The following is a 23,484-nucleotide window of genomic DNA, read 5'->3' on the forward strand; positions in this document are numbered from 1 at the left end:
TCTGTGCCGGCGGAAGACAGCGGTTCCTGAACTTCCGGGATTTGAAGATCGAAATATGCAGGAAATATTGACGGGATTATGTGTTAGAGGACCGGAGTATATGCTAAAGTGAGAATATGCAGTAGATGGCCATTTGAGCCCAGAGTTCTGATAGATCCTACTCTGCTTTCAACATTCAAGTAAAGTATCGGGATCCCGATAATAGTCCAGGTTAGTTCTTGGACACGGGTCGACGATGGAGACGCTACATGGAGCTGGTCAACCATCCGCCGGAACGTCTCAATACTTAGGATCCGTTCGCCGCATGTAACTGAGTGGGTAAACTCTCCAGGACCTCCATAATAGTACTTAAAGCCCAGTAGAATCCCAGAAGCTTCGCTCAGTAAAAGAAAAATAAAATTTCCGCAAACATGACCGTCACAAAAGCTGCCCAGGTAGGCCCAAGCCCAGTCCTGACCCAAATGCATGGGTGAATATTGCACCTGCTCACACCGGAACTCATCTAGACTGCCAACCAGGCATTTGTGTTGCATAAGGGAGGCACATTTGCTTTCGAAGAACGCAGCAAACCCACACTCCAGTCAGACCGAGATGTCATAGTCCGGGTCATGGCAACAGGTCTCTGTGGTTCGGATGTGAGTGAAATGGCATTGACTTTTCCCTTCCCGCTTTTTTTTAGCGTTTCAATTTCCTCAATGTAAAGACTAACAAAATTCCTCACCGCAACAGGTCCACTACTGGCAACACGGCCGAATAGGGCCATACGTCGTCGAAGACCCCATAATCCTAGGCCACGAGTCAACAGGAATCGTGGTAGAGAGCGGAAGCGGTGCTGCAGGCCTCGCCGTCGGAGACCGAGTCGCTCTCGAGCCCGGCATCGCCTGCAACACTTGCAATCATTGTCGCAACGGCCGCTACAACCTCTGTCGGGGGATGCGCTTTGCCGCGACGCCACCTTACGACGGCACACTCGCTACCTACTACCGCGTGCCCGCAGAATGCTGTTTCAAGCTCCCATCCCACATATCCCTGCGCGACGGCACCCTGATCGAACCGCTTAGCGTCGCTGTGCACAGCTGTCAATTGGCGGGTTTCATGCAGGACAAATCAGTGGCTATATTTGGAGCAGGGCCTGTCGGGTTACTCTGCTGTGCCGTTGCGAGGGCCTTCGGTGCATCAACGGTTATCGCCGTGGACGTCGTGCCGGCTCGGCTTGCTTCCGCGGTGAAATATGGTGCTACACACACATATCAAATGAGCTCTGAGGCGGCAGACAAGAATGCGGCGGATTTGTTGGCGATGGCTGGTTTGGAGGATGGTGTTGATGTTGCTCTTGATGCGACGGGCGCTGAGCCCTGTCTGAACGGTGGCATCCTCGCCCTCACGCAGGGTGGGACGTTCGTTCAAGTCGGCTTGGGAAAACCGAATCTATCAGTTCCCGTTGGCCAGATCTGCGACAAAGAGATCGTTTTCAAAGGAAGCTTCCGGTACGGACCCGGAGACTTTAAATTGGCCATTGGGTTGCTGGACTCGCGCCGAATCAGGCTGGATGGTCTTGTCACTCATGAATATCCTTTCGGTCAGGCTGAGGACGCTTTCAAAAATGTCGCTGGTCGAGGCGGAATTAAGAGTGTAATCTATGGCCCGAATGTCGACGAGGAAGAGGCAAAAGCAAGTTCAGTATAGCGCGTGCCGTTGTGACTGTTATTTTAGATAGACCGCCGATTACCCTCCAACCCCATTCCACGTCATGTCCCATAACCAATACAACCCGCCTTCAACGCTATCCTGGTGATCGTTTTCCACAGGTTCTCGAGACAGACTAGGCATATTCCAATCGTATTCTGCTGGCAGCTGCCATACTTCATGTGCCGGTATGCCTGGCTCAACAAACTCACGAGGTTGAAGGTTATCTCCAACATGAATACCGGCAGAGCGATCCCCTGGACCCAAGGCTGAAAAACATATTTGCGTTAGCAAGTTCATTATTTTAGATATCCCGAATGATAGATCTCACCATATTGGACAGATGTTAAGCTATTGTTCAGGCGATCAGCCCTGCTGAGGTCCGGCGGACGTTGGTCTCTATCAAGAGGATTGCGAGAATCCCACGCCGCATCGAGCGGCATCCGAAGTGTATCTTCAACAGAAATCAATGATGGATCTGCCAGGGTCTGTAAAGATTGATGACCCATTAGTTGGCTTGATTGGGTTGCTCCTGTAATGGGAGCAAGCATGGCCGCCGATTCACGACGGAGGAGCATGATGACAACGTTCTTCAGCACAGCCGTGCTTTGTTTTGACAGTGCAGACCGCCTACCAAGCAGATCCTGCAAACGAAGAATGCGGGTAATTGTTCGCTTCACTTCCTGCGCACTATCGGAAAGGGGCTCTGAGAGAGCCATCACAGCCAACACAATCGCGGCATTGAATAGGTTGATGGCAAGAAATGCACAGAGATGGCTGTCGGTGGCAAGCTGGGCGAGAGCTGGCATCTCTGTCACCCTCGATGTTCTTGTTGCGGCATTCATCCATAGATCGGGACTTGCGGTCTGGGTATTGGGGAATGCGGAGTTGGGAGATAAGTTCGACTGGGCAGAGGGATCGGTGTTCGGATGATACATAATGTTATCTGTTCTTTCCTCCGGTGATTGCTTATATAGATGGTCAACCTGCCGTGCTAACAAAGGTCGATGCAGTACAATGAGCACATTATCGTAAGTCAGTTGTAGCGATAGAGACTGCAGGGCGTATGCCCTCAAGCCCGGCCTATCATCGGGATCGAAGTCCCGATTAAGATCCAAAGTTAAATGACTTGGTAGGCAGGATCGCCATTTTTGGAGGTTCTCAGTGACGTGCCTGACTAGTGCGAAATATGTGTCACCGTTTAACTGTTCGGACGTCCTTAGAGTCCGAGAGCCGAAAACGGTCTCGAGCGCAGGCGATGCAATCAAGTAGAGCTGGTTCAACTCCCGCTGGTAAGTTGAATAGCATATGGGGCTAGCCTGACCAGAGGCTGGAGCAACAAAATGCGGGTTTTCAAACACATCCGCTGGCATGTCAAGATTACAATCCTTGTCGTTGATGCCCAGTGGCCGACCATATGTAATTGAGGCGAACCTGTCCCATGTGTAAATCGTCCACCACACTCTTTTTCTTTCCTCGATTGTTTCAAAATCACCTCGTAGAAGTCCTCGGTGCATCCCCAAAGACTGAGACATCTTTATGGTCGCCCCTAACAGAGAAAAGGAGAGATTTGGACGGCCGTGATAGACGTGATGCGAGCCTAAGAGGATGCATGTCTGGGCCGAGGTGACTGAGGGTTGGTCCATCAATTCCACAAGATTTGATTCAACCAGCGCCAACAAGTCTGCACTCAATTTCTTCATATCGTTGCTATTATCGGCTGGATCTGTGCAACTCCTCTGGGATCGGTACCACGATGCCATTCCAAGCATCATGGCTAACAGCACGAGAAACGGTCTTTGTGAGGGGTATGCAGAACCATCCGCGATGGAAAGGAGGCTCTTTCTGAATTTTGGCTCGTAAACAGCGAGAGAAAACCAGTGTACAGCATCAAAATAATCTTCCAATAGACTGTATACAAGCTCCATAGGAGGGAACGGCCGGCCCAAGACGGAAGATATCGGAATCCGTTGACCTGTTGCCGAATTTGCCATAGAACCACCGGTGCTGGCCTGGTAGCCGGGTATAGCGGACGTGGTCTGTTCATCAATGTTATGGCTGCCAAGTTGACAGATTCTTCGAGCGATTCCTATGGCGGATTCGGCTTCACCGCAGTTGAGAGACGAAGGCATATCCGCCCCTCCAGCGGGGAAGTCAGCATTATCGCCCCTAGGATGCGCGTCTATCAATCCACGCTGGTCAGGAATTCTTTCCCCGCGACCAGCGCCATTTTCATCCGGCGACCTTTCGGTGAGGCTCGCCGGGGACAGATTAGACCGATGTCGGTCAGTTCGAGAGATTCTTTTGGAACCTAGGCGCCTAGTATGTCATGTAAATAAAAGAACAAGTTAAAAGCATCCCGTTGTACAGCTTACTTCGGCAGAGTGGCCCTTCGTGGTCGGGTAATTGGAAGTGGTCGGCAGTCCACATTGGCTCGGACACACACCGAGCAAGGCCGAACAGGATCGCACTAGGTTCAAGTTGGACTCAGTATATGTCAGGTCCGACCGGGATCAGGGTGGCTCTACCCGAGATTTATGGCGACGACATCTTTCGCAGGCACTCCGGACTCTGGTTGGCAGTGGCGACCGGACGTAACTGTTTCTATGCTCGACAGGGTCAACAGTAAAGCCCTCAGTCACGCCGGTCATGATCATGGGGTTATACTGAAGGTGAGATGTAGGCGGAAATTAGATTGCGGCTAACCAACTTTGCGCGTGTAGTCACGCGGCAGAGTTTATTTCTCCATTCTCCAGGTCTATTTAACTCCCGGGCCTGGGGCTAAACTGCGGATATTCCACCCGAGGTCCAAAGGTCGTACCCCATGTAGATGGATATACCTATATGTAGGTAACACACTTTGTGGTTAAGAAATCCGGGGCCACCCCTGGTCAATTTTGGATAATTATGTTATTAGAGAGTTTTATATTCATCTTGAGGTATCAGAAAGATTCAGCAAAAAAGAAAAAGAAAGGTCCTACCCGGGATCGAACCGGGATTGCTGGTATCAGAAACCAGAGTGATGACCATTACACTATAGAACCGAATTGTTGAAGGATGAGTCCTAATATAAATTATAAGCTAACAGAGGAAAGCACTACACCTGATCTCTATGCCAGCTATTGGCAGTAGTACTCCGCTAAAAACAACCCAAACTACACATGCACATGGACGTATTATATCGTCAAAACTTCCAACTATGTCATCACAACCGATTTATAGGAGATTAAAAAGCACTCCAAGACTGAAAGGAAGACAGGTACCTATTATGTACCTAGGGTTTACCAGGTTAGGATGCTTATGGGCTTTGGGACTTTGGGATACTATAAGTTTGGGTCATACATAACTACATAGCTAATGTAGTCTTCTATTGAGAAATTCTCTTTGCTCATCTATCTATTAATCTGAGCCCAAACAACAATTCGGTTCTATAGTGTAATGGTCATCACTCTGGTTTCTGATACCAGCAATCCCGGTTCGATCCCGGGTAGGACCTTTTCTTTTTCTTTTTGCTGAATTTTTCTGATATCTGAAAATGAATATAACCTCTTCCGGAATAACCCTTTAGCCGAGTCTCAATCAGCTCTAGCGTAGAAAAAGCCACAGACATAAATACGAACGGCTCGCCCACTTCTTTACTCTTTTTCTTCTTTTTTTTTTCTATATCAACTTCACGGGGCTCCACTTTGTGGCTTGCTGAGGCTTATCCGATGGCTTCGGCCTCTATGGGTTTACTTCCGTTCCCGGCCCTGGAGAGTATAGAAAGGCGTTCCTCTTTATACAACACTTTATAGCTATGCTCGGGTATCTTTCGGGCTATCCCGTGGGCGCTAGCTGTGGGGAGGATGTCACATACCTTTTTCAATCACTTTATGTGGTTTGGGAACTCGATTTAGCATACGGAGTATATTTGAATACAGACTGCTTCACGTTCATGACCATCTCAGTCCTTTAGATATATTGTAAGAAGTATTAAATAGCCCTGGAGCAGATGAATGCCAGGCATTGTCCCTGATAATATATCTTGTGAATATCCATACATGTAGTCTGCTGTGGGCTGTTTAGCACCTACGTGCGAGTCCCTTTGTACATGCTTGTGGTAGACTATCTCATTCGGAATTGAGAATATGTCTCATTTGAAAATGTCATGAAATTGAAGGCCGTAGACGATGTGAATAAACAATGGGAATCTCATGTACAAGCTCAGTATGTACCATGCTATAATAAAGAAAAGACACTGGACAAAAGTCCTATGCTATCAAGGATATCTTGAAAGAAGTAAAAAAGAAAAGGCTGATGCACAATGCTGCGTGGGACACTGACGAGTCTGGAATAGAAGCGCCAAGAGAAGTAGAAAACGCCAATGTCATCCATGAATCCCTCTAGGGCTCTCCGAATACGGTATACCGGATTTCCACTAGTACACCAAACACCGACGAAACCAACATCACGACACAGTCCAATGGCCCACAAAATCAAATGCAATGGAAGAAATAATCCAACACGTAGTCGAAAGTCACCGGGTATCTCAAGCCACAGACGCGCGTGCATCAAAAGAGGAAGGTTGGGCATCGAGGAAAAATCAGAGCACACCGCCTGGAAGATTGATTTGTCCCTGCCGGCCACCATCAAAGCCAGCGCTGTTAGGTGCTGCTGCTGCAGGCCCTGGAGTGCCTGAAGGGTTGTCCATATGAACCTTCCGCAACATAAACATTGGCTTCCGTCCTTCCTTTTCTAGCTGCTTGAACAACAGAAGGGGTTTCTCTTGCAATTCCAGGCAACGCTCTTGATCCCCATAAACAATATAAAGCGCGTAGTTTTTCCAATCAGAGTTGATGTTGTATTTCTTAAGAGCAGCCGGCAATACCTTGTAGCAGGGGTCTTCCCAAGACACTCGGAATGACTTGAAGATTTCCACGCTATTTGGGTTTTCGCTGCCGCCTCCACCTCCGCCGCCACCGGCCCGTGAGTCGGACCTATCGAGTCGTGGGTCAAGACGTGAGGCAGTGGATGGTGTCTCGGCGCGGGATGCTGGAAGCTGACTCGGAGTGGATCGGTCTCTAGAATGTACTGTCGGGGTCTGTTCGGCATAATCATACGCTGTGTTGCGGTTCGCGCTGGAGAGTGGTTGGGTATATGATCGTGGATTGAGTGTCTGAGGGTGAGCGTGGTGGTGGTGAGGCGACGTTGGTGAAGGGATCCCAGGTGATAATTGTGACCCTCCGTTCATTGAGGCTGTCAGATGGGTTGAGGCGGCCATAGCAGCGGCTGACGGATTGAGGGTGTCGTGATGAGAGCGCCCATCATAGCCCGTAGGTGGAGGGTGGGTTGGCGAATTGTTTTTGGAATTGGCACCGTTGGGATGGATGCGCTTGGAGAAAGCTCGCGCGATTTTCGACGACGAAGAAAGTTCCTGGGTGAGCGTGGGTTGTGGTTGGGTATTTGGCGTGAGAGTGGCCGTATTGTCGTGCCAGCTTTCTGAAGATTGCCCATGCGAAGAGGGCGGGGGCAATGGGTGTGACCGATCTTTTACTATTTTGATCACTGGTAGAATTTCTTCGCGCAATCGCCGGTAATCGTCCGTGATCCGGCGCAACTCCGTTTCGACCAACATGAGCTTTTCGTCTCGAACTTGGATCGATTTGATTAACCGCGCGAGGTCTTCTTGTGTCGCGGTTTCATTCATACTCTGATCCGCCGCTGCAAGCATGATTAGAAGGGACGCTGAATAGGGCCACCTGAGAACATACTAAGTGGGATATAATGGTCTGCATCGAGGGGAACATCTTGCTTGACTTTGATTTCATACACACTTTTCAAAATCGTCAGTCGATGTCCCACACTATTGATCCCCATTTCCTTCAGCTCCTCATGCTTCAGGGCGACTAAGGCTTCACCGACAATCCCATTCTCTGCATAATAGATTACGGTCAGTAAATAGCGCCAACTCAATATGCTCGAACAAGTCCGCTTACCTCGAAATGTACCGTGATATTGCAGCAACCCAAGCGATGTCAGGAATTCCTTGCACTCATCGACTCCCCATTCTGTGATGAGTCCTCGCGGTGAGCGAGGACCATCGATCGGATGTCCGAACTTGGTCGGTGTGTGTTCTGATGAATGAATGTCGGAGTCGGTGGGAGAAGATTCCGAGTCGATGTGCAGGTGTGGTGAAGTTATGACGCTGCGCTCGTACTCATCGTCCGCATCGGAGTCGGCGTGGTAGGAGGTGTGGAGAGACATGACGGACGTTCGGTGGTAAGATAATATTCACCGATAGTAGAGATGAAATGGTATAAGCGGTTCACAGGCGCCACCGCCAGAGTCGAGGTACGAGAACCAGCAAAGACAAATGAAATGAGTATCGGCGGTAATGCGCCGAATGCTCTATTTTATTAAGCGCTGGCAGAACGAGGGGACGTCAAGACTTAAAAGTTTCAAGTCCAACATGGGCGGATTGGCGAGATCTTCTAGCAGGCAGTGGTTGTATTGCGTTTTTCTCGTATTTTTGTCGAAATTTATTCTCGATAGCTCCTTTCCGAGGAGGGATGTTGCCGTCCAGTGCGAACACGCGGCAATCAACAAGCTAAGCAAAGCGGGGAAGGTTGGCGGTTCAGGGCCACGACGGGATAGGGGTATTGGAAGAAAGAAAGACCACTGGTCATAGCAAGTAACGTGTATATATTTCCTGAAGCCAAAAGTAAGCTGGTGCCTGTGAGAAGTAGAGCAAATGTCAGGATTAGGCGAAAGGACGCTGGTGTACGGAGTAATGAGAACGGGGTTCACGTGACTGGGCCTGGACTCTCCATAACGGTGGACATTTCCAAAATTGGAACCTCCAGAAGAATATCCAACTACATCTCTTCCTTTTTTCTTCTAAAAATACCTATATGACATGCTGTCTGTCAGGTTTGAGAAGCCTGTCCAATCGGGATATATTCTGTACAAACTCAATATCTCTAGGATGATCGAATTCAACTCATTATCCACCCCGCTTTCATCAAAATGATGCCAAGCATCTACAAACCGTTATGGCTTAGCAGCTCCCTTTCCCTATCTTTACTCCAACTAGGCACCCGTTGATCTTCGGCAATTCCAAGCTGAGCTTATAGGGTGCACTTGAGATACCTGTCCTTGATGTTGTCCTCCATGCCAACGTGCTTGAAGCCCCCAGAAACAGATTTGGGCGTGATCATTAGTGAGTAGCCTGTGATCGGGTTGTGTACATCAGTTGGTGTAGGTTTGTACGAGCAAATATTGGCTTTCTATGATCCATACATTTGCTGTCCAGGAAGAAGCTCACTAGCGATTTGATCCATGAGACCATACTGCCAGGGATAATAAAAAAAATGTCCCGGACTTCGGTATCAGGTTGCTTGTGGAAATAATGGAACCGCCAGTTTCCATGCATACATATGTGCATTGTGCTAATCAAGCTGACATTGACTATGTTGAGCTCCGGCCTGGTAGAAGGCTCGTTGATATATATCAAAGTCCCAGAAAAGAGTTAGTAGTTCTGGAGGTATGGCATATGATTGATCTCACTATCCAAAGGCCACACAGGTCGTCCCCGGCGCTGCCTATGACAATATCACAACTTTCTAATTTGCTCATACCTTTGTACTTGGTCATATATACTAGTACAACATACGTACACAGTGAGATTGCATTTTACAAACTGGATACGGCCCATTTGGGTGCATATTAATATTGATATTCAACCTCTAAATAATTGTCTTCTCCCTATATTCGTAGAGCTAGGACTGTCATATATTACTTTCCGATACACTATCATACGTCCCTCCATCTCCAGTCTCGGGTTAATGTCCGCGAGTTGCCCCCACGTTTCAACCGCAGGTCTTGATTTTCGGCTATCCGAAAAAAGTAACCCGATGAGAAACATAATCCATGCCAGAACCATACTTTTCCACAAGGGCATCCGATCTGCGGGGATTAAAGAATACATAATCGAATAGGTCTTGTGGGGCTTGGAGTACCTACTGCGTCATCAACAGCTAAAGCCAAAGCTCCAGGTACGGGAAAATGAGTGAATCGGGAAAGGGGATATTTAGAAACCCAGTGTGAATTGGTAGTCTATTCAAATGCAAGAGCGCCCGTGGACTTCGTATGTAAACCCATGAAATATGATGCAGCCAGGCCGAACAATCTGTACTCCGTAGAACGAACCCACCATGCATAATCGCATCTTGGAATGCTGCTTTCCCAGCAGCCCGGTGTTTGTCATTATTTCTTGTCGCCGTTGGGCGCACTCTCGCCTTCCAAGTCGGCCACTTCTCGTATGATATCCTTCAATCCACGAACACCCTCGTCGACCACCGTCTCAGGGATGCGGATATCGATTTCTTCAATGTACTTCAGAGGGTCATATGAGTGATCTTTGGCTTTGTTGCCTCTCTTGATACCATTGGTATCTTTTGTTCCGTTTGCAGATTCACCGTTCGCGACCTTTGGCCCCAGTGCGGGGTGGCTTCGGCCCTCTGCTGAAGCGAGCACTGCCGCCATTACATCGTCGAAGGTCTCACAGCGACCGGCGCGGAGGAGTTCTGTGGCGAGGGTGGTGACCTTTTCGGTCCAGCCCAGGCGGTGGAGAGAGCTGAGGAGGTTTTCCTGCAGATCTTCGAGTGCGCAGCTGGCGGACAGTTTGACGAGGAGGTCGGATTCGAGGGCGTCGGGGGTGGAGGAGGCTCCGTTGGTGGAGGTGGAGGGGGGCATTGTGGTGTGTGGGTTTCGGATGTTCGCAGGACAACGCTTGAGCACGAGAGAAGGCCAGGCTATGAGCTTTTAGGAAAATAGCTCTAGTTCCGAATCGCGCAAAAGAAATCAGGCGCTTTGCGCAAAAGCGATGGTCAGAGAGGAGGGGCCCGCCCTTTTTTTTTCAATGCGGGATTGAAAGCGGATTAGAATTACATTGCATGTAGTGAACAATAAACATGCATAACGACCAGACAATTGAAGCTCAAGAGGAAATAAGAAATAGCAGAGTCGATGAACAGGAAGACTCGCATTGACGGCTGCCAGATCGGACAATCGGCATTGTGGGTCCGAGCGGTGAATCGCCTATTGTCTTATTCTACTCTTCTTCTCTTCATCTATTGATGCCTCCTTCCTATTGAACTGACCTCACTTCCTAGTTGATAATATTTCCCTTATCTGGCACAACCTAAGGTTCCAAGGTTGGAAGGTATATACCTGATTCGACTTTGCTAGCAGGGCAACTACGACTATGTTCTAGCTGATATCCGGTCCTGGTATCCACTAACAGATCCCAAAATGATATATGCATATTCGTCCTACAATCTGGTGTCCTATTCGGATTTAATTTCAAATGGACCAGGCGCAGGCTTTGTCAATGCCCAAGCAATGCCGTCGCTCATGACTTCGTCCCACCTCTTACTGTCGGGCAGCTGCTTGTACCTCCTAAATCCATGGGGGACACCGGGAAAGACATGAACATTGGTAGGAATGCTGATAAAGTGTTTAGCAGTTGAAAACCCCCAACTTTTAAGAATATTCTGAACTCACCCGTTCGCAGCGAGATGCTGTCCATAGAACAGACCTTCGTCCCTCAATGGGTCATTTCCCGCGATTCCAAACGTAGTAGGAGGCAAGTCCTTGACCTCTTCTGCGGTGGCATTTCCAGGGCTCAACCGACGATCTCCAGCGGCATCCTTGGTGTCCCCAAGCCCAAGAAGCTCGGTGAACAATTTCATTCGAGTCACCGGCAAGATAGGCGCGTCGGCACATTGCACATAGCTCGACAAATCAGGACTCTTGAGCATCTCCAGCCTCGGCGCATAGTGGTCCCATTGTACAACGCAAGGAATCATGAGGACCTGTCCCGCAATCTTGGGACAGGCCGCTAGACGGTTATCATCGCCACGCAGCTGAGCCAGCGCCAACGACGCAGTCAACCATGCGCCAGCTGAAATACCGCCCACAACAACCTGCTCGCTGATCCCCCCGATCTCGGTAATGTTATCGTGTAACCAGACGAATGCGTCTTCGACGTCGTTCCAGGCAGTGGGATAGCGATATTCGGGAGTGTGTCGGTAGTTGACGTTCAAGACCACGACTGGGGTACCCTTCTGAACGCGCGAGGTGACAATCCGCGAGCAAGTTCCATCTTCGGAAGAAAGTGTTCCGAATAAGAAACCTCCGCCGTGAAGATGGACGTAAACAGGCAGGCGTTGGGACGTTGGGATGCCGGCGGGGCGGTAGCTGCGTGCTTCAAGGGGCGTACCGTCACGGGCTGTGATCGTGTGGTCTTGTAGCTGGACTGCGGCAGCAAGGCCATCGGCCATATCTTGGGCGGCGGATGCCTCACGACCCTTGTTTAGCAATGCCTTCAGTTGTTCCACTGAGAGGTCTTTGGGGAGCTCAGGCAGCGTCGGCTCGAGGGCGACCCATTCGGCGCTGGGTGTACCATATTCAGTGAAGTCGGCCATTGTAGTCACTAAAGGTAATTCTATTGCTAAAAGAAAGGTGGGGGAAGAATAAGAAATAAGGAATATCCAAGATGTTGATCATCTATCGGGACTTAATAAACCCGAGCAAAAAGACAGAGGGGCAGTGGAGGGGCACTCAATGCACAAAATCCTGTACAACTTGAATGCAGTCGGATACATTCACAGACATGTCGCCATCATCTCTACCCCCACATCACCTCGGCTCGGCTACCGGTAACAGCAACATCTGAGGATTCGGTAGCCCCGCATGAAGATGGACTATTTAGGTATGCCGTGAATGAAAACAGATGCAGCAGGTATAAGGGTAGATAGCATGTACGTCTGTTTAATTTTCGGATATAGTTGACTAATAATCTCATTTGAAAATTGAACTATCAGATCAAAATCATGGAGTCCGGCATTCCCTCCGATCCCCCTTCGCGTTCTTTAGCCGGCAAAGTCGCCATCGTAACAGGCGCAGGCTGCCTCGGCGATGGCATCGGAAACGGACGCGCGATTTCAATTCTTCTTGCAGATGATGGCTGCGACGTAATCTGTGTCGACCTCAACCTGGAGTGGGCCAACAAGACCGTGGAGATCGTGAATTCGAAACCCGGTCGCGGACGAGCGCTTGCGATTCGTGCAGACGTCACGTCTGAAGAAGACTGCCAAGCGGCGGTGCGCTTTGCAGTTGAACAGTTTGGACGACTGGATATTTTAATCAATAATGTCGGAATTGGGGGCGCGGCGGGCACTGCGGTGGAAGTTGATATGACGCAGTGGGCCAAGAGTATGGAGATCAATGTTGCAAGTATGGTCCAAATGGCCAAGTACGCCATCCCTGAGATGAGTCGAAATGACGGCGAGATCAAAGGGAGTATTGTGAACATGGGAAGTGTTGCTGGGTTGAAGGGAGGTACGCCTCATCTGCTATACCCTACTGCCAAGGGTGCCATAGTCAACATGACCCGTGCTATGGCGGCGCACCACTCTCCCGATGGTATTCGTGTAAACTGCGTCTGCCCAGGGGTATGTTCATCGTTTTCATTGTGTAGAACCGAAGCTGATGATACTAGATGCTGTATACGCCTATGATGTATGGGAAGGGAATGAGTGAAGGGGCGCGTGAGGCCCGTCGGAAACGAAGCCTATTGGGAACTGAAGGAAATGGATGGGACTGTGCCGGAGCTGTGGTATTCCTTGCTGGACCTCATGCTCGGTGGATGACTGGTGTTATTCTGCCTGTTGACGCAGGGACGACAGCTGCTGTGGGGATTGGAATGACGAAGAGCGCAAGTGTCAATGCTTGAAATTAAGATCGGATAGCGGTTTCCTCAGACGTTTAGCGCTTTTCATGGCCCCTATAGATCCATAAATCATTTTCATTTTCTCTTTCGAATCCCTCCAGTCATGATCAGAAAAAGATTCGGCCGCTTGTATCGACTCTATACTTCGAGATGTAGGACTTGAATAGTTTGGATACCGGGTTGACACGAGACGATACTAGAGACCTTAGAGAACACCACGATGTCTTTTTCAATTTTCTATATGCAACTCGTGAAAACCATCATGTATCTAAATCCTTCCACAAACTCAAGGATACAAATGCATTAGATATCTCCTGATACAACTTATACAAGATCTGACACTAATGCTATCCGATCCTTGATCTTGCCCTCTCCCAATTCTTTGAGAACTCTCGGGAAATCCTGCAACTTCCCCAATTCGACCTGAGGCCGAATGACTCCCTTGGCAATCAGGTCAAGCACCTCCACCAGATCTCGGTACTGTCCACCATATGTGAAGATAATGCTTAGTCTTTTCCGAATTCCAATCTTCATGTCCAATCCATTGACGAGATCAAGGGTGCCAACACACAGGATCTTCCCCCCAGGACGCACTGTTCGAGAAGGATATAGCGTTAGCAAAAGAGTAGATCAAAAAGACATACAGCGAGGATGGTTACCAATCTGTTGCGCATCCTGGTTAGTCTGGTTGCTCCCCACAAATTCAAGTACGGTATCAATTCTCCCCTGCAATCCATTTTCCTTGACAAAATCTTGCACGGACTTCCCAACTGGAACGATATCCTCTGCCGGAACACCCAACTTCAGAGCAGCATCCAGCTTTTCCTGCCGCAGATCGGAAACGATGACTCTAGCCCCGATAGCGCGCACGATCTGGAGCGCATTGAAACCAAGCCCACCAAGTCCAAAAAGAAAAGTAGTTTCTTCTTTCTTGACCTCAGCGCGGCGAGTAATACCATGATAAGCTGTAGTGACAGCATCAGTAGCGACTGCAGCGACGGCCGGCTCAACACCTATTACCGGAATTTGTTAAGGTATTTGACGGTTTCATCGCGAGAAACTTACCATCAGGCAATGGAATCGCGGCGCGAACATCGACCGCGACGTACTCAGCATAGAATCCGTCTTGACCAATCCCGTGGTGCATTCCTGCCGGGCATAGCTGTGCCAGATCCCTCGAGCATTCAGAGCAGTTGTCTAACCCACATCCCGGAACAGCAAGGAGAGCCACACGGTCTCCCTGAGTTTCAAAATCAGTGATATTTCAATATCCGCGAGTGGTACACCTACTAGTTTGAACCTTTTGTCTGTGACTCCTTCTCCTATCTGTATTATCTCTCCACATCCTTCATGGCCCTGAGAGAAGAAGTCAACTTTGCTCTTAGAATGGATTCCGACGGCGAAGAGATGTTCATACAAGTGTATACTTCTCGTTGAACTGCGGCCGGTCTTCAATGTCCAGAAGGGGTTGATCGCTATGACACACTGTTATAAACAGGGAATATCAGAAGTAAGAAGTTGAATATCGGGAATTTGACGTGAACTGGGTAGTACCTCCGGATGCCAGTAGCTTGACAAGAAACCCGGTGACAGGAGTCGAGGGTATAGGAAGCTCTTCCCAAATCTATGATGGAGTCAGAGACGTGTTTGTGAAATACGACTGCTAGCATACCGGACTCGGGTTCCCTTTATGCTTTCTCCAAGCATGCATTGTGGATGGTAGTGTCATGCTGCTCAAGGCTTTAGAATTTATTACCGTAATTGGCGAAGAGATGATCAAAAGAACCAAAATTTCATTTGTAGTGATAGATGCCTAGATACTTATATACGGTATACCGTCACACAGATATCTCCATCATGCCTAGATAAGTTGATATATGTAATAAAGTCTGCCAGCACGATGAAAAACAAGTCAAAATACCGGCCCAGAACGCCAAGTAAATCGACAAAATTACCGGCAAGGAACTGGGGGAAACCGAAGAGCCGAGGATATCTGGGGAAGCTTGGCGAGGAGTTTTGCGGGGATAGCTTTCCCCCGCCTTATGTGAAGGCAGTGGAGTATCGTACTGATGCTTTAAATTGCAACCTTACAGAATTCCAATCATGTCCGAGCCGCTTTGGTTGCAATTCACTGGTAACCAAACCAAACGAAAGCGCGCAGAGCTCGCCTGTGTGGCATGTCATAGCAAGAAGGTAATTTAGTTCTCCACAGTCTCGGCAAAGAGGCTAACGGCTGCAGATTAGATGTGACCTGCAAGCGCGAGGGGTTCAAGGGTATACTAACTGCACCAAGTGCGAATCTGGCGGCAAAGAATGCCGGTGAGTGACTCTGCTAAGGCGTTTCGGATGTATATGGCCTGACCCGGTCACAGAACGAGGCCATCAAAACGAGGTCGGCCCGCTGCAAGTGTGGCCCCATTAACACCTCCGGTAACCGAGCCCAATTCTACCAATTCTTGTACCCAAGTAAACCGACATAATTCCATTCCGGATCATCTCGCTGTCAATCAACCATCCTCTGGACCGCCTGGGACCAGGTTAGGAAATGATGGCCGGTCGTTGGACTTCCCCGGAGACCTGCTTCAGAAATCTTCCATCTCCCCAACACATGTCGAGCAAGCAAAGACCCAAAATTCTGACAATATCGGATGGTCACTGAGAAATGACAGAAATGACCCGTCACCGGGTCAAGTGCCGCCTGAATCCCAGGGCAGGCCTATACAAACCATGGCCAATGATTCTCCTGCCACTCAACGAACAGAAGACCACTCGGAGCATAATGATAGCTATCCAATTGGCCATGTATTTCTACCAGAGCTACAAACAAATGCTCGAGCTCAAGAGCGGCTCATTGCTGAAAGAATGCCCGAGGTACCCAATCTACCTGACCCAGACCTACAACAAACATTCGCAGAAACATACTGGGAGTACTGCTACCCATGGTGTCCAGTCCTAGACCGAGAAACCCTCTCACAAGAGCTTGCTCGATCTCCACTACTGGTAAATGCCCTGGCAGTGGTTGGTAGCCATATCAAACCGCCCATGATTCCACATGATGGACCTGCCGGCTATTACGAGCGAGCTCGCACCAGGTTCTACAACGACGAAGAGGCAGATGTCATGACGTCGCTAAAAGCCATTTCTCTATTTTATTGGTGGAGTCCACGGCCTCCAACTATTCTCCATCGCCATTCTTCTTGGTGGTGGACTTCAGTGGTTATCCGACATTGCCAACAACTAGGTGTACACCGGGAGCCAGCTAAGAACCATCCCCTACGTCAACAGATTGATCTCAGTCTCCGGCGTCGAATATGGTGGACGGCGTTTGCACGCGAGCGATTGACTGCGCTGTGCCAAAGCAAACCATGTGTCATTGACCCCGAAGACTGTACCCTGTCAGAACCCACATTGGAAGATTTCGCCCAGGATACGGATAAGACCAAAGCTGAAGTATTCATCTACTGGGTCCGCCTTTGCGCTATTATTGGTAAAGTCGCAAAATACCTCGCTCGCTCCAGCGACGCCGGATCTTCCGCATTCCCGGCATCTCTGGCCCGCGATCTCATCGGCTGGGTCCAGTCACTCCCTCCCCATCTGCAACTGCCCATTGGATCAGATCGCACAACCCGTTTCAATAGAGACGTGCATCAACTACATCTTCCATACCTGGCCGTCATCATCATAATCCACCTTCAGCGATCATCTCCGTCCCAGCCTCTTCCACAAGCATATCCACCAGCAATACTCGCCGCATCATGCGTGGCTCGCATAATGCGGGACATTCTATCACGCGGGGGAACCCGTTTCCTTATGGCTATAACAGGGTGGTATTGCGGTACGGCATTCATTGCGCTGCTACAGGCCCTTCGAATCGAAGGACTGGCCAAGAGCGCCAACGAAGATCTAGATATCTTGACTCTAGCCGTGGACCAGCTGCGTATTATGTGGCCCACTGCCGCAGTATTCCACTCGGGATTTGGCCGTCTGCGGCCTGGTGCTACAGCGCCGGACTTTGACTCGCAGCGAGCGCCTGGTCCGGATCTTGGTATGGGTGATGGAACGGTGTATATGGAAATGGCGGATGGCATTGATTGGACTGCCTACTTCCCGTTTGCGACTACTGAAACTAGTGGCATTGCTGGCAGACTGCTAGTTCCGCATACTGAGGAGCTTTTCTTTGATGATGATGCCTTTGCTGATGCTATGCTTCAGTTTCAGGATTTATTTGAGCCTTGCGATACCCTTGAGATGAATCTTTTTATGTGATAACCCTACAGGCCCCAGATTCCCTTCGATAGCACTACCCCATCCTCAGCTATTTTATTGAATACTACGAAGGTAGTTTCGTATTCCGTACCGTGTCATACTCTGCAAAACTGAATGTGTTTTATGTCAATGCTATATAACAAAATCATTCAAGTACCAAATCCTGATACTCCCGTGTGACAACCTCCTCTGCACGCTTTCGATATCCAGGCGCCGGACCCTGATATCGCGCAATGATTCTCTTCTGCTTATGCGCCAAATTCTTATTGACACCAGTCATCCAAGAATCGACATCATTAGCAAGCAATCCGGCAGCGCAAGTATGAACATGCTCCGTCCAATCCAAGACACTCTGCCGCGTAGCCCCAGCAAATGTAATACCCCGGTCTCGACAGAACTCGATAAACCTCGCCACCCAGCTTGCAGCATACTCCACGCTGCGAGGGATATTCCCAAACATTTGATGCGGCCCCATAACCATCATCATATTAGGAAAGCCTTCAACAAACAGACCCAAAAACGTGCGTGGACCCTCACTCCACCTATCCTTCAGCTTCACCCCATCCAAACCGCGGAAATCAATAGCCGTGAAAGACCCAGTCACAGCGTCGAACCCGGTAGCATATACAATCATATCAAACTCAAAGGATTCATCCCTCGTCCTGATACCAGACTCGGTAACACACTCGATAGGATTGGACTTGACATCCACCAAGCGCACATTGGACTGGTTATACGCCTCGAAGTAGCGCGTTTCCATGGGCACCCGTTTCGTTCCGAACCCATGACATTTCGGAATAAGAATTTCCGCCGTGACAGGGTCATGCACGCGCTCGCGGATTTTGTTCGCGATAAACTCGCTAAACAGCGCATTCGCCTCCTTGCTCGTGTTGATGTCGCCGAAGTTGCTCATCCACTTCGCAAACCCGCGTTGCGTATACAGTTCCTCCCAGAATGCTTGCCTGTCTTCCGGGCTCAGGTCGAACGTGCTTCGCTTGTCCGGTACATGCATAAAGCAGTGCCAGGACTCCGCGCATTTTTGGAATATCTCCGGGTACCGGGTTCGGATTTCGTCCATCTCTTCTGGGGTGAGCGGTGCGTTCCGGAGGGGGAGGCTCCAGTTCGGGGTCCGTTGGAACACGGTTAGATGGCCTACTGTCTTGGAGATCTCTTGGATTACTTGGATGCCGGTTGCGCCGGTGCCGATAACTGCGACGCGCTTGTTCGTGAAGTCGACTTGCTCTGCTGGCCAGCGGGCAGTGTGGAAGGCTTCGCCTTTGTAGTCCAGGACTCCCGGGATATTGGGTAGAGTGTAGTTGTTCAAAATGCCAATACAAGTGACCACGAATCGGGAGTTGTACTGTTGTCCCCGTTCGTCGGTTACAAGCCATGACTTGGTGTCGTCTTGGAAATGGGCTGCAGTGACGCGCGTGTCGAATTGCATGTCCTGGCGGAGATCGAATTTGTCGCATACGAACTCGCAGTACCGTAGTGTCTCGGGCTGCGAGGCGAAGTGCTCTGACCAGTTCCACTCATTGAGGACTTCTTGGGAAAATGAGAAATTGTATGAATAGCTTTCAGAGTCGAAGCGTGCGCCTGGGTATCGATTCCAGTACCATGTTCCGCCTACACCACCGCCGGCCTCTAAGACTTTCGTTCGCAGGCCTAATTGTCGCATTTGATACAGCGAGTAAATGCCAGAAAGTCCGGCGCCAATGATAAGGACATCGTAGTCGAGGTTTTTGTTCTTCGGGAAGAAGTTCGGCTCTTGGATGCTGCCCATGATTCAAGTGTGATTTGTGCCGGAGTCGTTTAAATGGATGCGATATTTGGGGATATACCCATCCTATCTATAGACTTGCCATATGCCGGGCTCCGACGTGCCGGAAGTTTCCCAGACAAGTTGCGGGGAAGAGAAATACAGCCGGTATGCGCTTGTACAAAGCCGAAATCAGCGAGATACACCGAGTACATGTATGTATATACGGAAAAGTTGCCAGACAAGGTGCTTAAAGCAGAGCTATTGCTTAGTTCCGTCGATATAAGACAGCTGGCTTGTTCTAGAAGAAATACTAAGATAAAGCTCTGGGTCTACTAGCTGTAGGAACCCTCAACGACCCAAAGAAGCAAACTATCAAGCCGATTCACTCTCGACACAGCAACTGACCACCCAATAAGCAAACGAAAATACCTTCAAAACGCCCTGAAAAATAGGGAAAGTAAGAAAAGAAAGGAACGAGATCTTCCTCCACTTGATCCACAACCGCATTAACCCCCTCAAGGATCTTCCATGTTGAAGGGTTAGGGGTATCGAGTCGCCGGGGTCAAACCAGCTATTTAAGAAGCAGCTGTGTGGAGTTGGCAGGTGTCGAGGAAGGAACAACCCTTCGAGACAGAATATGTCACTACATTTGTTGATACCTACATATATAGGTATCTAGGTAGGCAGGTAGGTTGCGGATTAGGAAGCGACTAGGGCCGACCTTTGGACGGCAACCTGGCCGAGTAGATCACTACCTACTCTTCACTTGAAGTCAGAATCACTCCATAAGTCTACTCGGTTTGGAGGAATTGCCAGATGCTTCAAAGCGAGGTCTGACAATCTTCCCACTCATCACCCGTTCATCTTCCCTCCTCACATCCAGCATCTATGAACTCCCGCTTCCCTGCTTTCAAGTCATCAAAATCACCGATTCACAATCTCCTTATGTTGAAGAATATCTTCATCAAATACCACCCTTTGAACGAGTATTACAGTCAGTTGCATACACAATTCCACGGTTATCCATGTTGTTTACTGACGTAACACACATCAAAGCTCTGGTGCCAAAATGCCTGCCCCAAATGCCTTACCGAGTCTCTGTTAAAGAGGCTATACAACGCATCCCATCATCTCACCTGGGCATGTCAACCCCAGTTTGTTCAATTCACCTCTTCAGAACATTTTTCTGTCATGGTCGCACGCTTCCCCCCTCAGGCTCAAGGCATATAGGAAGGTTCTCCATGGGTAGACATATACACCGAGTCCCCAACAAGCCCTTCGTGTGCGATCAGTAACCCAGCATATCAGTCTAGTCGCCCCGCATACACACCTGGAAGCTAGAAGATAGTAAGAGGCGTACAGCTCTCTACCAGCATTCAGAAACCCGGTCCTACAAATTGACGAAAATCTCGTGCTATCTCGCGCTCTCTCATGTATTTCTCACTTATACCTTAACGCATATTACATCTGACAGGCATACGCTCGCCCCTCCTGTTCCAGTATCCTTCCCTGACTTCTCAACCATTCGCCCATCGTTTATTCTTTCAGTTTGCCGTATACCTTTCACTAACATCTGCTCAACGGTATCATTCCACCGAAACCAAGCATCCAGCGGAGACCCTCTTCTCGAGCCCACCGAGAGCCCCGAAATGCGTACTGTGGCCACATCGAAACGATGAACCGTTACGCTCAGTGAATGCTCCATCATCCGGAGGCGCGCGCGAAGGTGGTTACTGCACGACGAAACCATGTACGATAGGAACGGCACGTTCGTATAATCACCATACGTCCGACTCTCCGACGCCCTGGTCTTTCTCATTGTTGCAACGAGCAACCCTCCGGTTCGCCAAAACTATGTACGATGGCCCAGAGACCTCATGGGTAGAGGACAACATTGGGCATTTTCGTGGGGCCTTGTTCGAAGTCAATATGTGCTTCGCAGGCTTTAAGGCCACAGGGCGGCAATACATAAAGCCCCTGGCACAGTCATCGCCTCTAAGCCGGATCCCAGCACGGGCATGTGCAGCATTCACGGGTCGTGGGCGGAATAAAGGTCCCGTTGGTGGAGGATCACGAGATCCGAACGGCCTTTAAAGAGGAAAGCGACATTCGACACCTACTCGCCCAGCCCACCCAGTATAACTCGGACGGCGATATCAAACCAAACCGCTGGCCGATAGGCGACCCCGTCGTGCTATGGCATTTGGCGAGTGGACACTGTCGGGACGGATATAGACAACACATAGTTTCGTCAAGCAAGAAGCGTTTGTTCGAATTCACAAATATGGTCCATATTTGAACCATGTGAAGGATGCTAGCCTTCGCTGTGGCACTCCGTCCAACCGAAGAGGATGATGGAAGGCTCCTCACCTATGCCGTATCGTTCGGCTCTTTTCTCAGCAGTCCGAAATCAACGGACAAAGCAGATTAAACTACTCACGGCTGGCCCGTCAGTAGTGACAGGATCCCAATATTATGAACGCGACAGAATACCCTTGCCATTATTGAGAAAACAAGTCTCGGTCTATACGCTTGAGTTTTTGATGAAGGCGAGACTGTTAATAGCGCCGATGACAAGAAAAAGAGCCATGTCGTCCTTATATTCGCGTTCAATGATACTGTCATGAAAGCATATGCGCCAGGATCCACTTTCATCCACTTTCGATCTAAAGCCAACCTCGACCTGTTTCAGCTCAATGCTTTCGCATGCTCACCCCCAAAGAGCACTGTCGATCTTCAAGAATCCGGAATTCACCTTTCAGTGTGGGAGCCGAGCAAAGAGGAATGGAACAACTTGCGGCTACGTGGCTTAGCGTTTTGAAAAAGGACATCGAGATATTTGATTCGAACATTCCATCCTAAGATCGTCTTAGTGATGAGCATGGACAATTCCAACATGAAATATTGCGTACTTGAGGTCAACCAACTCTGATTTCCTTAAGCATATCACATAGCCCCAACACTATTAGATTGCGCTACCCACAGCCTACTGGGTTGCTCCGTCCCTGGCAATCCCGAGCAAGACATCCTCAGGATCCACCCGTAGACGCTGGTGACGGTTGAGTCGGTGTTGCTGTGTGAGCTACTCTGTCCGAGATTGAGTTTCTGCCTGGTGGGCTCCAGCCAGTAGCTCGTTGTAATATCTCTTTCCAATGTCAATAGAAGTTGAGGGTGGTCCGGAAATGGGATTCTCGGTGCGGATTCGCACAACAATACAGGGAAAGCACGACGGGGTGAGGGCAAATAGTACATGTAGTGCATATACCATAGGGATGTTACAAGCGAAGATAGACCCGAAAGAGCGACTACATTTAATCTCAACGGGAAGTGCCAGGGGAAATCCCATAAAACTGGTGCAAGTAACCATCTACTTTACTAAATCACAGAGTTTTGGAAAAGGTGCAGTTTTGAGGGCTTTGGACAGTTTTAGCCATGGGTCTTAGCGAGGTTACCGCTAATAAGCTACGGACTTAACACACTCCTGGCAATACATGTACATATACTGTATGGCAGACGCAGCGATCGTAATTTGGGTCTAGTGCCATACTCCCATAACACATAGTACGTATGAGCACGCAGGTTCAATGAACAAGACTACACCACACCATAGCGAGATTGCGGTCTAGCAACTCCGCGTGAAACACATACTATAAAGCCGGAAGGCTGACCAGGCTACTAGGAAACATGCGCTCTAGCTGATCTTTATCATTGCGTTCCTGGGCATGATCGCCAATGGGTTGGTGTAAGCGTTCACGCCCTAAAATCAACCCGGTCGAGTTACGCGTGCTCGATTCGCTGCCGGTTACCGTAGGGGTTCCCGGTGGGTAGATATCAGCTTCTTTGGCCTTATTCGACGTATCTGTTTAACGGAAATGGAGTGTGGTGTTTGGTTGTGCTAGAGCCGATTTCCGATTAGGCCGGTATGCTCATCTTCAAAGGATAAAACACCTCGCTATGCGCCGGGATTGCGTGTGCAAGGGAAAATCACAAGCTGGAT

At 49.4% G+C, this 23,484-nt stretch overlaps 10 protein-coding genes across 10 annotated transcripts; 4 read left to right on the forward strand and 6 right to left on the reverse strand.

Moving 5' to 3' along the window:
• Positions 1-410: 410 nt before the first annotated feature.
• N7525_006577 (NAD(P)-dependent alcohol dehydrogenase) lies at positions 411-1,686 on the forward strand (the record flags this gene model as incomplete). Its single annotated transcript, XM_061213775.1, has 3 exons — positions 411-434; positions 507-635; positions 730-1,686. 3 exons carry the CDS (start codon positions 411-413, stop codon positions 1,684-1,686), a joined length of 1,110 nt encoding a protein of 369 aa, XP_061068206.1.
• Positions 1,687-1,725: 39 nt separating this feature from the next.
• Positions 1,726-4,116, reverse strand: N7525_006578 (fungal specific transcription factor domain-containing protein; the record flags this gene model as incomplete). Its single annotated transcript, XM_061213776.1, has 3 exons — positions 1,726-1,955; positions 2,018-3,997; positions 4,062-4,116. The coding sequence occupies 3 exons, from the start codon at positions 4,114-4,116 to the stop codon at positions 1,726-1,728; spliced, it is 2,265 nt and encodes a 754-aa protein (XP_061068207.1).
• A 2,152-nt stretch (positions 4,117-6,268) lies between these two features.
• N7525_006579 (adaptor protein STE50) lies at positions 6,269-7,929 on the reverse strand (the record flags this gene model as incomplete). The annotated part of the gene is made up of 3 exons (XM_002568908.1): positions 6,269-7,386; positions 7,437-7,598; positions 7,662-7,929. The coding sequence occupies 3 exons, from the start codon at positions 7,927-7,929 to the stop codon at positions 6,269-6,271; spliced, it is 1,548 nt and encodes a 515-aa protein (XP_002568954.1).
• A 2,001-nt stretch (positions 7,930-9,930) lies between these two features.
• On the reverse strand, positions 9,931-10,419 carry N7525_006580 (uncharacterized protein; the record flags this gene model as incomplete). Its single annotated transcript, XM_002568906.1, has 1 exon — positions 9,931-10,419. The coding sequence occupies one exon, from the start codon at positions 10,417-10,419 to the stop codon at positions 9,931-9,933; it is 489 nt and encodes a 162-aa protein (XP_002568952.1).
• Positions 10,420-11,012: 593 nt separating this feature from the next.
• On the reverse strand, positions 11,013-12,152 carry N7525_006581 (alpha/beta hydrolase; the record flags this gene model as incomplete). The annotated part of the gene is made up of 2 exons (XM_002568905.1): positions 11,013-11,172; positions 11,230-12,152. 2 exons carry the CDS (start codon positions 12,150-12,152, stop codon positions 11,013-11,015), a joined length of 1,083 nt encoding a protein of 360 aa, XP_002568951.1.
• Positions 12,153-12,560: 408 nt separating this feature from the next.
• Positions 12,561-13,462, forward strand: N7525_006582 (SDR family NAD(P)-dependent oxidoreductase; the record flags this gene model as incomplete). The annotated part of the gene is made up of 2 exons (XM_002568904.1): positions 12,561-13,181; positions 13,229-13,462. The coding sequence occupies 2 exons, from the start codon at positions 12,561-12,563 to the stop codon at positions 13,460-13,462; spliced, it is 855 nt and encodes a 284-aa protein (XP_002568950.1).
• A 321-nt stretch (positions 13,463-13,783) lies between these two features.
• N7525_006583 (zinc-binding dehydrogenase) lies at positions 13,784-15,170 on the reverse strand (the record flags this gene model as incomplete). The annotated part of the gene is made up of 7 exons (XM_061213777.1): positions 13,784-14,052; positions 14,104-14,472; positions 14,525-14,699; positions 14,750-14,815; positions 14,877-14,944; positions 15,014-15,083; positions 15,132-15,170. The coding sequence occupies 7 exons, from the start codon at positions 15,168-15,170 to the stop codon at positions 13,784-13,786; spliced, it is 1,056 nt and encodes a 351-aa protein (XP_061068208.1).
• Positions 15,171-15,562: 392 nt separating this feature from the next.
• N7525_006584 (uncharacterized protein) lies at positions 15,563-17,725 on the forward strand (the record flags this gene model as incomplete). Its single annotated transcript, XM_002568902.1, has 3 exons — positions 15,563-15,652; positions 15,699-15,778; positions 15,832-17,725. The coding sequence occupies 3 exons, from the start codon at positions 15,563-15,565 to the stop codon at positions 17,723-17,725; spliced, it is 2,064 nt and encodes a 687-aa protein (XP_002568948.1).
• A 145-nt stretch (positions 17,726-17,870) lies between these two features.
• N7525_006585 (flavin-containing monooxygenase) lies at positions 17,871-19,508 on the reverse strand (the record flags this gene model as incomplete). The annotated part of the gene is made up of 1 exon (XM_002568901.1): positions 17,871-19,508. The coding sequence occupies one exon, from the start codon at positions 19,506-19,508 to the stop codon at positions 17,871-17,873; it is 1,638 nt and encodes a 545-aa protein (XP_002568947.1).
• Positions 19,509-21,341: 1,833 nt separating this feature from the next.
• On the forward strand, positions 21,342-21,581 carry N7525_006586 (uncharacterized protein; the record flags this gene model as incomplete). Its single annotated transcript, XM_061213778.1, has 1 exon — positions 21,342-21,581. One exon carries the CDS (start codon positions 21,342-21,344, stop codon positions 21,579-21,581), a length of 240 nt encoding a protein of 79 aa, XP_061068209.1.
• Between the last annotated feature and the right edge of the window lie 1,903 nt (positions 21,582-23,484).

The sequence above is a fragment of the Penicillium rubens genome, assembly GCF_028828025.1.
Source record: "Penicillium rubens strain IBT 27055 chromosome Unknown utg000003l_segment0_segment0, whole genome shotgun sequence".
In the NCBI taxonomy this organism is placed as follows: Eukaryota; Fungi; Ascomycota; class Eurotiomycetes; order Eurotiales; family Aspergillaceae; genus Penicillium; species Penicillium rubens.